The sequence below is a fragment of the Euleptes europaea genome, chromosome 21 (assembly GCF_029931775.1).
Source record: "Euleptes europaea isolate rEulEur1 chromosome 21, rEulEur1.hap1, whole genome shotgun sequence".
NCBI classification, from domain to species: domain Eukaryota; kingdom Metazoa; phylum Chordata; class Lepidosauria; order Squamata; family Sphaerodactylidae; genus Euleptes; species Euleptes europaea.
In genome coordinates this window covers 11,865,226-11,877,908 of record NC_079332.1, presented here as the reverse complement: position 1 = coordinate 11,877,908, position 12,683 = coordinate 11,865,226, and the positions used below count along the sequence as shown (strand labels likewise).

At 48.5% G+C, this 12,683-nt stretch overlaps 1 protein-coding gene across 1 annotated transcript in view; it reads right to left on the bottom strand.

The window, feature by feature from the left end:
- PRKAR1B (protein kinase cAMP-dependent type I regulatory subunit beta) overlaps nt 1-12,114 on the bottom strand; it is a 91,170-nt gene extending 79,056 nt beyond the window's left edge. Inside the window, exon 1 of the mRNA XM_056866370.1 lies at nt 11,938-12,114. Within this exon, the coding sequence (XP_056722348.1) occupies nt 11,938-12,114 (177 nt within the window). The remainder of the gene's footprint in view (nt 1-11,937) is intronic.
- Nucleotides 12,115-12,683: the final 569 nt, after the last annotated feature.

Here is a 12,683-nt window from a genome sequence, read left to right as displayed (position 1 = left end):
AATACTTTGTTGTATATATGCAATTGGCTTGGTAGCACGTTGTTACATTCAATATACTTTTGTCATTACACATTGTTACAGCCTGTTTCTGTACTAATTTTCTAACCTTAGGTAATGATGCAGAGGTGTTGATTTTTGGTTGCTTAACCTCCAGGTACTAGCTGGAGATCTCTTGCTATTATAACTGATCTCCAGCCAATAGAGATCAGCTCCCCTGGAGAAAACGTCTGCTTTGGCAATTGGACTGTATGGCATTTAAACCCCTCCCCTCTCCAGACACAGCCCACTTCAGCTCCACCCCCAAAACCTTCAGCCGGTGGCAAAGAGAAACCTGGCAACCCTAACTATGAGGGAGATTATGGATTGTCTCATTGGGAGCCTCTGGGCAAGACAAAAATGAAAAATATTATACAAGTAAGAGTTGTTTTTGGAGAGATTTGGAGCTCAGGAGAGAGCATCTGGGTGGACGGGTGGGGAGAAACTGCCTCCCCAAATTTTATCTTATTTATTGATCCATCCCACCTTTTTTATCCCACCCAGTGGCTCAGGGAGATGTATTGTTCTCCCCTCGTCCATTTTATCCTCAAAACAACAACCCTGTGAGGTAGGTTACACTGAGAGACACCACACACAAAAGCCAAACCACTGCAAAACAGCAGACCAAGGAGATATTTATTCCTCCTCCCCATCCTTCCTTCCTTCCACAATCACCAGCAATCTGGGGTAGAAGTGCTTATTTTTTAAAATGAAGGTTCTTGAGAACTATACCCCAGGATTACCCGTGGGCTAGTTGTAGCTTCTCTGTGCTGACCGAAACGCAGCCTGCACAAGCTCAGAGGCACTGTTTTATTAGGACTCGCACGTTCCGGAGCTCGGGGGCTCCCTCTGACAGCCAGTTGAAAGTGCTGTACAGAAGATGCTCTTGAGGGAAAGGGAGATGAGCTACAGTAAAATCTCCACCATGCCCAAGAATTAACCTGCCTTATTCTGACTCAGAAGACCTGGCTCCTTGCTCTCTCCCGTAACCTGAGGGTCAAGCTATACAATAAGCCGTGAACAGCTCATATGCTTTGGCGGGCAAGTTTAGAACAGGCCCCGGGCTGGTCAAGTCCAGGGCAAACCCCAGTGTCTGTCCTTCTACGAGAGCCGCATGTCCTGCCTGATTCCCTTTAGGGGTTTCCTCCAGCGTCCATCTTTCTACAAGAGCCACATGTCTTGCCTGTTTCCCTTGAGGGGTTTCCTTGGGTGTCTGTCTTTTTACGAGAGATGCACATCTCGCCTGTTTTTCTTCAGGGGTTTCACCGGATTTCTGTCTTCCTACGAAATTCACATGTCTCTCCTGTTTCTCTTTAGGGGTTTCATTGGGTGTCTGTCTTCTCACGCGAGCCGCATCTGTCGCCTGCTTCTCTTTAGGGGTTTCAACGGGTGTCTGTCTTCTCACGCGAGCCGCATCTGTTGCCTGTTTCTCTTTAGGGGGTTCATTGGGCGTCCGTACTTGTACGCGAGCTACATTTCTTGCCTGGTTCTTTTTAGGGGTTTCATTGGGCATTTGTCTTTTTAAGAGAGCCGCATCTCTTGCCTGTTTCTGTTTAGGGGTTGCATCGGGTGTCTCTTTAGGGGCCTGGCCAGGTGCATATCTAACACTGCCCATGACTCAGTCTTCAGGAGGGACATACCACCATGTCCAAGAGCTATGTCACGAAACGTATTATGATGTCGTCGTGAGTCACCTGAAGGTAGGGTTGCCAGTCACCAGGTGGGGCCAGGGATTACAACTGACCTCCAGTCTACTAAGATCAGATCCCCTGGAGGAAATGGCAGCTTTGGAAACAAGCCACTATGGCATTACATGCTCCTGAGCTACCTCCCCTCACCAGACTCCACCCTCACCCAAATTCCCAGGAATGTCCCAACCTGTTGCTGACAAGCAAAACAGAGAGGTCTAACTCAAAAAGAAAGGAAGCCCCCTCAGATGATACAAGGCCACCTGATCCTGCTTCAGGGTTCCCAGTTTTCTGTGCTCTTAAAGGGACTTTAGCATGAGACCCCCACAGAGAGACATATGACTCCTTCCTGTGCCCCCACCGATGGTTCTCATAGTCCCTTTTCAGGTCTTCTCCGCTCTGCTATCATACTGACAAAGCAATTTAGGAAGTGCGCGTCTACCAAATAGGACGAGCGGAGGAGGGAACAGCTCGGGTATCGATGGCAGACATGTGGCTAATTATCATCTTAATCAGCCGGTTATATTTACTCAGGAAATGAGTGATGGTTAGCTCATCGGCGGTAACATGAGAGAGAAAGGGGTAGGGTACACGAAATGGTTGTCCTCGTTTCATGGCAGCGGCCCAAAGCGTTAAGAGCTTGGAAGAAAAACACATGATTAATATATTGGTTGCCAGCAATTCCTGTGGCCCATCTGAATAAATCAGCTCCTGGTAATGCTTTGAATCAGCAACAGGAGTAATGTAATGATATAAGCCAGCTTCCATAGAATAGTGCAGTGCGTTCCATATGCCCAAGGAGATTTTGGCTTTCTGTTGTCAGAAGGAGAAGGAGAAGGAGAAATTGATAAGGTAGTCCCACTTGGGACAGCAGCTCTCCAAGGAGATGCCAGGGATTGAACTGGGGACCTTCTGTGTGCAAAGCAGATGCTCTACATCTAAGCCATGACCTCTCTCTAAATGAATACTGAGGTCTGTCCAGGTCAATCTTGTGTCCTCTGTCCAGCAGCAGTTCTCTGAAGTCTCAGGCCTTTCACAACCCCTGCAACCTGATCCTATACACCGGAGATGCCAGGGATCGAGCTTGAGGCCTTCTGCTTGTCAAGCAGATGCTCTACCTCTGAGCCATGGCCCTTCCTCATATCCTCCGGGGTCTTGGGCAGAGGGTCCTTTGCATCACCTACAGCCTGATCCTTCCAACTGGAGAGGCCGAGGATTGAACCTGCAACCTTCTGCATGCCAAGCATATGTATACAGCCCTTCCGCCCTTCCAAAGTGTGCCAATGCTCATTATGCTATGAAATAGTAACCTATTAGTTACTAATTATAAAATCCATTTTGTAACTCCCATAATATCAATTCTTGAATGCTATATTAATCCTGGTCCATTCGTATTATCATTCATCTTTTAACTAATTCAAAGGTAATCTTAATAAGAATAACAATCTAGATTAAGGATTACTCATAGTTAAAGTTACTATATTCGAAGTATCTAGTCCATTGATACCATATACTATTAAAAAGCTGTAGCATATCTATCTTAATATAAGTTTCTCCATATCAATATCTTACTTTATCATCATAATTGTTTTGCATAACTTCCCCATTTTCTTTGCAATTCCCCCATGGATCTTCTGTTTAACAAATACGTCAACTTGTCCATTAACTTGACTAAACTTGACTTAACTTGTCCATCACCGCAAATTCTGCCATTTTCTCTCGCCATTTTTCAATCTCTGGGATTTCCTCTTGCTTCCACATTGATGCTAAGACTACCCTGGCTGCCGTTATCACATAATTAAAGAGTTCTACATTATTTTTGTTCAAAGCTGTCAGCAATATTCCTAGAAGCATTGTCTCTGGGTGGAAAGTCCATTTTTAAAATCTTCCACATTTCTAAATGTGTATCTATCCAGAATTTCTTAACTTTCTTACATAGCCACCAGGTATTCAGGTGTGGGAAGGTTGAATCCCAAAGGGCATCTCCAACCTTTTGCGTGAGCTCCAAAGTAGCTCTTTGGATCACTGCCCTGAAATACCAGGGTAATTTCTCCAAGTTCTCCATTCCTCCACCACTGTGTTCAGGCTTTCACTGTGTGATGGGTATGCTTTCAAGCAGATGCCTTGTTTTCTTCCCGCCCGGCCAAGAACAGTACAGTGCTTCCCAATTTAAAAAAGTTCCAGAGGAAGTACGGCTGAAAGCATTTGTATTACGGCTTGTCGAGGAGAGCAGAGCTCGAAAAGAACAGCTTTACCTGCTGTCAGTTAATGAAGCCAAAAAAGACACCTTTGCGTTGCGCACTTAACTCCAATGCATTTTGAGTGAACAGCAGCGGAGCACGGCACAGCAAACTTGTTGGGATAATGAGAGGGGATACTAAGGAACCTTAACAGGTACGGCTGGATCATTGATAGGCAAAAGATCTCTTAACTAAAAGAGTTTCTCTGTGAATGCTTCTACTGCAAACAGAGGCAAATTATTCTAGGAATCCTCCACCATTATTATTATTATATGGTCAACTATACGAATTTGACCCTAATCACCAGTATGGCCTTCTTAGGCAGATGCCCAGTTTTGGTGATTAGAGCCGTTGCCTTTCTTTATCCAGTATGGCAATACTGAAATTCAGATCTATCAGAAGCGCATGTGTAAGGGAGGGGCCACTGCTCAGTGGTAGAGCCTCTGCTTGGCATGCAGAAGGTCCCAGGTTCAATCCCATGCATCTCCAGTTAAAGGGACCAGGCGAGTAGGTGATGGGAAAGACCTCAGCCTGAGACCCTGGAGAGCCGCTGCTGGTCTGAGTATACAATACTGACTTTGATGGACTGAGGGTCTGATTCAGTAGAAGGCAGCTTCATGTAGAGATAACTAAAAGGAAGCCGTGAACTTTCATCAGTTAGCTACCAGTTTGAGTACTATTTTAATAATGGAAAGCCAAGGTATAAAACTTCCTCAAGTACATAAATCAGTGCTGTGGATTCTCCTCCCTGCCCTCCCATTCCCCAAAACCCCATGGCATGCATGTGCGTGCAAATCTCTCCAGAGGCCACAAATGTGCACCAAAAAACATTTTTTTAAATCACAACGCAACCGAAACTTTCCCGAAAGAAACGTGGGGCTGCTACAGTACCTCTAGAACTGCAGTTAAGGATTGCTGCCCGACAAAATCAACCATGCCTCAGGGAAACTGCAGCCACCCGAAGAGTAGATTGAGAGGAAGCTCTGGAGTCATCCGCTTCTGACAAAAGGGTTTTTACACACACCTCGAGGGTGCCTGCCAAACGTCCGTAAGGCACGTCATCTTAAAATCCTCCAGTGAGAACGGATTCTACAACAGCTCCCAAATCCACAAAGAGACTTCACAATATTTGGAACTCAGCTGGCTCAAAGCAGTCGTCAATAATCGCACAGGGTGTTTTTTTTTCCCTTTCCAGACGCTCCGACGGCAGACCTGAGAATCTATCCTGTTACCAGAGAGCTCATCTATTTTGTAGATCGACAGTTGTATAAGTGCAGAGACAACTATTGTGTTGAGCGAGGGATGGTCTGACCTTGCCACGTCTATATGGCAATGATCTCCTCCATAAATTATTCCCGTTCTTATATATCTTTTTTTGTCGATTCAAGAGATTGTCCACAAAAAGTACCATACTTCTTAAGGCCTTTTAACCTTCTCCTGTCCCCGTTTCACTTCCTTCCAGTATTCCTCGTGCCCCATCTCCCACTTAGCACAAGTTTTTCTTCTTTCCTGACCAGGTGAAATGCACCCTTGACAATCCCTTAGCCCTTCCTCCAACAAAGCTTCCAGCCAGCCCCAAGCAGCGACTCTCCTCCTTCGCATACAGAAGGACGGGATGGGAAAGTTTAAAAAAAGAAAACTGGGACAGGGGGGAAAAATCAATTGCTATTAAAAATGTACACAAAGCCACTAGCCAAGGGTATCACCCCAGAGGAGCAAGGACAAAAACACATTTGGGAGGATGCACAGGAACAAAGTCTCTGTCCTTCTGCGAGAGGAACACTCCCCCCACCATGCATTTTTGGAATGAAATAAATATAAAGAAAGAGTTACCATATGGTTCGTTTTAGGGGGGGAAAGACCTCTTCGCTCTAAACCCTCTCAGTGCAGATGCAACCCACTATGCTTCCCAGATGCTGCTTGAGGTTGGACATTCATTACAGACCTCACTACTGTAAACAGAACAATTTACGGCATTCAGGGCCAAGCATTTAAAAAGCCATCCTCCGTACATCCTGGGGTAAAATGACACACGCAGGCAGACATGCACACTCAAATAACAGTAGCAAATCTCTGAAAGGAGTAATAAATAGACCTTTTCCAGCAGTGGCCCTTTAAATAATGATTCCCCCACCGTCGCCGAGAAGCTGTATCCAGAACTCGCTTCCAAGTAAACACCTCTCCCATCATTTTTTTTTAAAAGATATTGTTGTCATGACAACAAGCTCTCACGGCTCTGCCGGAAGAGCAGACGTAATTCACAAGGGCAGGGAAATCATGAGTTTGGGACGGTCACTTTTTTTCCTCCGACTGCGCTCAGGACATGGACCCAAACGGGAAGCCTTGTGCAACCCAAGGAAAGAAAGAAAGAAAGAAAGAAAGAAAGAAAGAAAGAAAGAAAGAAAGAAAGAAAGAAAGAAAGAAAGAAAGAAAGAAAGAAAGAAAGAAAGAAAGAAAGAAAGAAAGAAAGAAAGAAAGAGGGAGGGAGGGAGGGAGGGAGGGAGGGAGGGAGGGAGGGAGGGAGGGAGGGAGGCCCTTCCTTACATGCCCAGGGTGCCAATTGCCACTTTGAGGTCAGGAAGGAATTTTCCTCCAGGGCAGATTGGCCAGGGATTCTGGAGGATTTTTGCCTTCCTCTGGGCATACAGCAGGGGTCACTGGGGAGTGGGGGGGAAGTTGTTGGGAATTTCCTGCATTGTGCAGGGGGTTGGACTGGATGACCCTTGAGGTTCCTTCAAGCGCTATGTTTCTATCTCTGCTGGATGCTGCGGATAGGGCTGTCAGTAGGGTTGCCAGGCCCCTCTTGACCATTGGCGGGAGGCTTTTGGGATGGAGCTAGTACCTGGAGGTTGGCAACCCTAGCTTTCCGGTCCCTCTTTGCAACCAGCAGGAGGTTTTTGGGGCGGAGCCTGAAAGTGGTGGGGTTTAGGGAGGGACTTCAATGCCACAGTGTCCCATTGTCAAAACAGGCCATTTTCTCCAGGTGAACTGATTTCTATCGGCTGGAGATCAGTTGTAATAGCAGGAGATCTCCAGCTAGTACCTGGAGGTTGGCAACCCTACAAGAGAAGCTTGTAAACACCAAGACAAAAGGGAGAGTAGATACTGACCTCTGTCATTTAAGCCAGGGCGGTGCAGTGATCAGAATGTCAGGGGCCGGAGGCAGAGAGATCCCGGTCTGAATTCCCACAAAGCTTAGCCGACGATCTAACACCAGCCACGCTGTGAGGATCAAACGGAGGTGGCGATAACCCTATAATTCCTCCCTGACCACTTTGGAAGGAAGGGAGGATGAAATGGCGATGCTCTAGCGGGGTGGGGGGGGGAAGGAATGAAGGGCAGAGCCTGCTAGGACTGCAGGATTGAAGGGGAGGCCCTGATTTTACTCCCCCCACACACACACACCTTTAAATGCTACACTGCAAGAGGATATTTTCCGGCACAGCTTCTGCCGTTCCAAACCAGGGGAGGAGAGAAGCTCTTCCATCATTCCGTCCGTTGACCTCCTCTCTCCTCTAAGAGGCTCCGCCACGCAAACGCAAGACTTAAAGTAAGGATATGGATTTTTTTTTAATAACGTTCCGAGAAGAGCTTCGAAAGCAAAAACCTGAGGCCATTAAAAATCACTTAACTGCTCTCTGGTTGTCATCCTTCTCTCCCCCCTACCCCCACCCCCATGCCAAACATTCAGAAATTCACAGCACGGAGCGAGTTCCAAATGAATGACCTTGGGAAACCTTGGGCAACAGAGAAGGAGATGGTACAATCCTAAAGACGGCACAATCCTAAAAGGAGTTGCATCCTTCAAACCCCATTGACTTGAAGAGACTTAGCAGGAGGTAACTCCGCTTAGGACTGCACTGCCAGGTATCCTGAACGCAGTTTTCTATCAGTATTAGGGTTGCCAATGCCAACCTCCAGGTCGTAGCTGGAGATCTCCTGCTACTACAACTGATCTCCAGCTGACAGAGATCAGTTCCCCTGGAGAAAATGGCCACTTTGGCCATTGGACTCTCTGGCATTGAAGTCCCTCCCCTCCCCAAACCCCGCCCTCCTCAGGCTCTGCCCCCAAAATCTCCAGGTGTTTCCCAACCCAGAGCTGGCAACCCTAATCACTACAGTAAACTGGCCGGCCCCTCTGCAGATAATGAAAGTACTAAAGGGGCCATCCACAGTAGCGTTGTCAGGTCCTTCTTCGCCACCAGCGGGATTTGCCATCGCCTTCCCCAATCATCTACACTTTACCCCCAGCAAGCTGGGTATTCATTTCACAGACCTCGGAAGGATGGAAGGCTGAGTCTTGGAACCGACTTCCGTCGGGATCGAACTCAGGTCATGAGCAGAGCTCTTTGACTGCTGTAATGCAGCTTACCACTCTGCGCCGCGGGTCTCTTTATATCCCCTAGCTGGTGACCAATAGCAAACTTGCCAGCCCCCTTTGGGTGTTCAATGAAAGCCGCAAAACCAGGGAAAGGAGCCGTTTCTAGCAAATTGGGGGAAACCCCCCCCCCCAAAAAAAGGTGTAGCTAAGAAATCTGGTATTGCCAATGTATCAAAATAAAGGGGAGGAAGGGGAGGCCTGAAGGGGGCTGAAAATATTCCAGGAGGCATAGAACGCCGTGAGCGGATGGATGTTAATTAAAGAGCGGGAAAGGGAGGAGAAATTCACCTTCTCAAATTTGTTCGGAGAGCAAGAATCCCAGGGGGCAGGGAGATCTTTGTCCAGCTTCCTTTCTAAGTAGCTGGTGCATTTGGAGCCTCCTAAAGAGGGACACCTAATCCTCCACGGGCCACGGAAGAGCAGCTGGAGAATCGATACAAGACACCTTGGGCAGACCGGAAGAAGCGTGGCCCTGCGAGTCGAGTATTATCATTGCTCGCATTCCTCCTCCACATTCTCAGACCGACGGGGATCCCGAAATGGTTCCCGAGTGGCCGAAGGAGATATCAGGAAGGTGGGGGCTTGCTTCGGCTGAAAGCATGTCCTGCGGGATAAAATACCATGGGCGTCCAAGTCACAGGCCTGGGCCTAAGAGACGAATCTATGAAAGGTCAGTCCGAGACCCTTTGCAGCACAAAGTGTTTGCACCACACAACCTTTACAATCCCCAAGGCCGCGAGGGGAACGGGGTCTCTCCCGACACATCCCAGGCTCCAGTTGCCTCCATCAGTGATTCAGAGCTGGAGGAGATCTCTAAAGACGCGCCTCGGGGATGCTACATACCCTCTGATTCATCTAGAGAAGAGAATTAGGCCGTACACCCCAACCATTTGTTGGCTGCTTTTACTTTGAGGCCAGGGTTTTGCTCTCCTCAAACGAGGAACCTGAATCCACCGCTCCGTCCTGCCCTCCAACTGTCAAAGACTCGTCGTTCCCCTGTCAAGGTGGTCCTCAGCATGGCGTCCCTGGTGCCTGCTGACGGGATTCCTGGCACCTTCTCCTTCTTCGCCCAAAGCCAAGAGCAATCTTGGCTTTCGTCTACCTCCCTGGAGGAGGAGGACCTTCGGAAGAGGCTGAAACGGAGCACCAAACATGAAACAGCAGCCACCATCGTAGGGGGATGCTTGGCTTGGAACCTCCCGCCATTTTGTGTGATTGGCCCCAGCAGCCCATGGCAGCCATTTGTGGTGGCGGCCACGAGTTGCTTTCAGGAACCCAAAAGGGCCTGTCGTGACCTTTGCTGTGCGTTCCACGGACTCAGATCGGAGTTGCGTCGGGAGCCACCCAAGGAGAGCACGCTGCCAGGGCTTAAAATCAGGGCACTGCCCCTTTCCCTTCTTGCCAGCTCAACTAGGGGTGGACGGAGCTTGGTAGTCCTGATTTCGGAGCTCCACCAGGCTCAGACTCTCCTTAAACTCCAGGGAGTTTAAAACAGGGAGCTGTCCAAGGTGCTGACCCTCCCATCTGGCCCAACCGTGCAGAGGCTGCACACCAGCCTTGCCCAGGATTCTGCCCCCCCATCCCGTAAGCTCCACCTGAGGGACAGGCCATGGCTCAGTGATAGAGTATCTGCTTGGCATGCAGAGGGTCCCAGGTTCAATCCCCAACATCTCCAGTTAAAGGGACCAGGCAAGGAGGTGATGTGAAAGACCTCTGCCTGAGACCCTGGAGAGCCGCTGCCGGTCTGAGTAGACAATACTGACTTTGATGGACCTTGATGGTCTGATTCAGCATAAGGCAGCTTCATGTGTTCATGTGACCAAGACCGCACTTCTTGATTCAGCTCCCGCTTCCTCGCGTGCCCCTAAATCATTGACACCCCCCAAGTGGCCGCTTGGGTTGCCCCGGGTGGGCGGACCCTAAACTCGCCCAGCCCCTGGCTTTTCAGTGATGGTTTAACAAGTAAAGTTTGCAATTCTCAGATTAGAGGAAGGCAAGACCTTGAGCTAGTCACGGCTTTCTCAGAGCTCTCTCAGCCCCACCTACCTCGCAGGGTATTTGTTGTGGGGAGGGGAAGGGAAGGTGATTGTAAGCTGGTTTGATTCTTCCTTAAGTGGTAGAGGAAGTCAGCATATAAAAACCAACTCTTCTTCTTCTTCTTCTAAATGCCATTGAAGGGGAAACCCAGGATGTCTTTATGTTAACCCAAAAGGATTCTGCAGTTTAACTTCTGGTCGGAAAATCAAGGACAGACTTCTTACATTCTGAATAATCATGAAAGACTGACGTAATCAGAAGGTATTTGTTACGAAGTAGCATGGATATTATTAGGTACCTAAGAGCGTGTGGTTCTTATAAGAAGCCACAGCATAGTGTTACAGGAATGCTGAGATCCGAATTCCTATTCTTGTTACAGAAAAACAAAGCTATTGCGATCGCAGCCGCAGAAGTATCCAAAAGCCAATATAAGGTCAGGTAACTGGAAACAATTGCTTCAAAGAAACAAATCGGTTTGCCTTTCACATGAACACACACAAAGCTGCCTTCGACTGAATCAGACCCTCGGTCCATCAAAGTCAGTATTGTCTACTCAGGCCGGCAGCGGCTCTCCAGGGTCTCAGGCAGAGGTCTTTCACATCACCTCCTTGCCTGGTCCCTTTAACTGGAGATGCCGGGGATTGAATCTGGGACCTTCTGCACACCAAGCAGAGGCTCTACCACTGAGCCACAGCTCCTCCCTGCGAAAGGAGACACATAGAGAATGTATCAGGAATTGCGATAGGGTTGCCAGCTTTGGGTTGGGAAATACCTGGAGATTTGGGGGGCAGAGCCTGAGAAGGGCAGGGTTTGGATAGGGGAGGGACTTCAATGCCATAGAGTCCAATTGCCAAAGCGGCCATTTTCTCCAGGGGAACTGATCTCCATTATCGGGAGATCAGTTGTAATAGCAGAAGATCTCCAGACGCCACCTGGAGGTTGGCAACCCCAAAATTGCATGCCAGTGTGGCGCAGTAGAGAGAGTGGCAGAGTAGGATCCCGGGAGACCAAGGTTTGAATCCTGGCTTCCACCATGGACTCTCACTGGGTGACCACAAACTCTCAGCCTGGCCTACCTCACAGGATGGTTGTAAGGATAAAACGGAAGAGAGGAGAATGATGTAAGTCGCTTTGCGTCCCCGCTGGGGAGAAAAGTGGGATATAAATAAAGTAAATATTTAAATACTAAACACGAAGCTGTCTTCTAATGGTTAGAACTGTCTATTCCGACCGGCAGCGGCTCTTCCAAAGAGATCTTCCACAGCATCTACTAACCACCGCTGGGGATTGAACCGGGGACCTTCTGCATGCAAAGCAACTGCTCTGCCACTGAGTCATGGCCCCTCTCCCAAACCCACACAAATTCTATTAATAAATCTAGCAGTTATTTTGGACATCAGAGGGGGGGGAAAGGAATGCTTCTTGAAAGAACTTCCTGGGAAGAATTCTGTAAAAAAAGATGACGCTCAAAACATCGAAATATCTGCATTTTTTCCCCTTCTGAAGTCGTGCCCTCTGCCTCCCCATGTACTTGGGGGGGGGGGAATTCACTGACCTTTTCCAGCTTCTCAAAATGTTCTCGTAAGAACTTCATGGGCCGGTCGGGCTTGGCGATACAGAGGTTGACGATGCATTCTTTGAGAATCTGCTGGATGTTGTGCTTCTGGACATAGAGTTCGCATCCCTTCAGGCTCTCGTCGTCTTCCATGTTGCAGGAGGACGAGGCGGCCATCTAGGCAATGACCCTAGGCGAGAGAAGCGTGTGATTTTAGCGGGGCAAAGGCCGTTCTCCAAAACCACGGGACGGGACATGAGCATTTGAAAGTGAGGTCGCCTCCTTTAGCCCAAGACCGGCCAGGTATTTGTGCCACCTCCGCTCACGCCAGCAAAAAGGAAGACATAAAAAATGCTACCTCGTTGTCTCAAAAGTCTCAAAAAGCAAACAAGTCCTACGAGGAAAGGTTGAAGGAGCTGGGGATGTTTAGCCTGGAGAGGAGAAGACTGAGAGGGGATATGAGAACCATCTTCAAGTACTTGAAGGGCTGTCATATAGAGGAGGGTGCCAAGTTGTTTTGTGTTGCCCCAGAAGGTCGGACCAGAACCAACGGGTTGAAATTAGACCCAAAGAGTTTCCGTCTAGACATTAGGAAGAACTTTCTAACAGTCAGAGCGGTTCCTCAGTGGAACAGGCTTCCTCGGGAGGTGGTAAGCTCTCCTTCCCTGGAGGTTTTTAAGAAGAGGCTCGATGGCCATCTGTCATCAATGCTGATTCTATGACCTTGGACAGTTTACGAGAGTGAG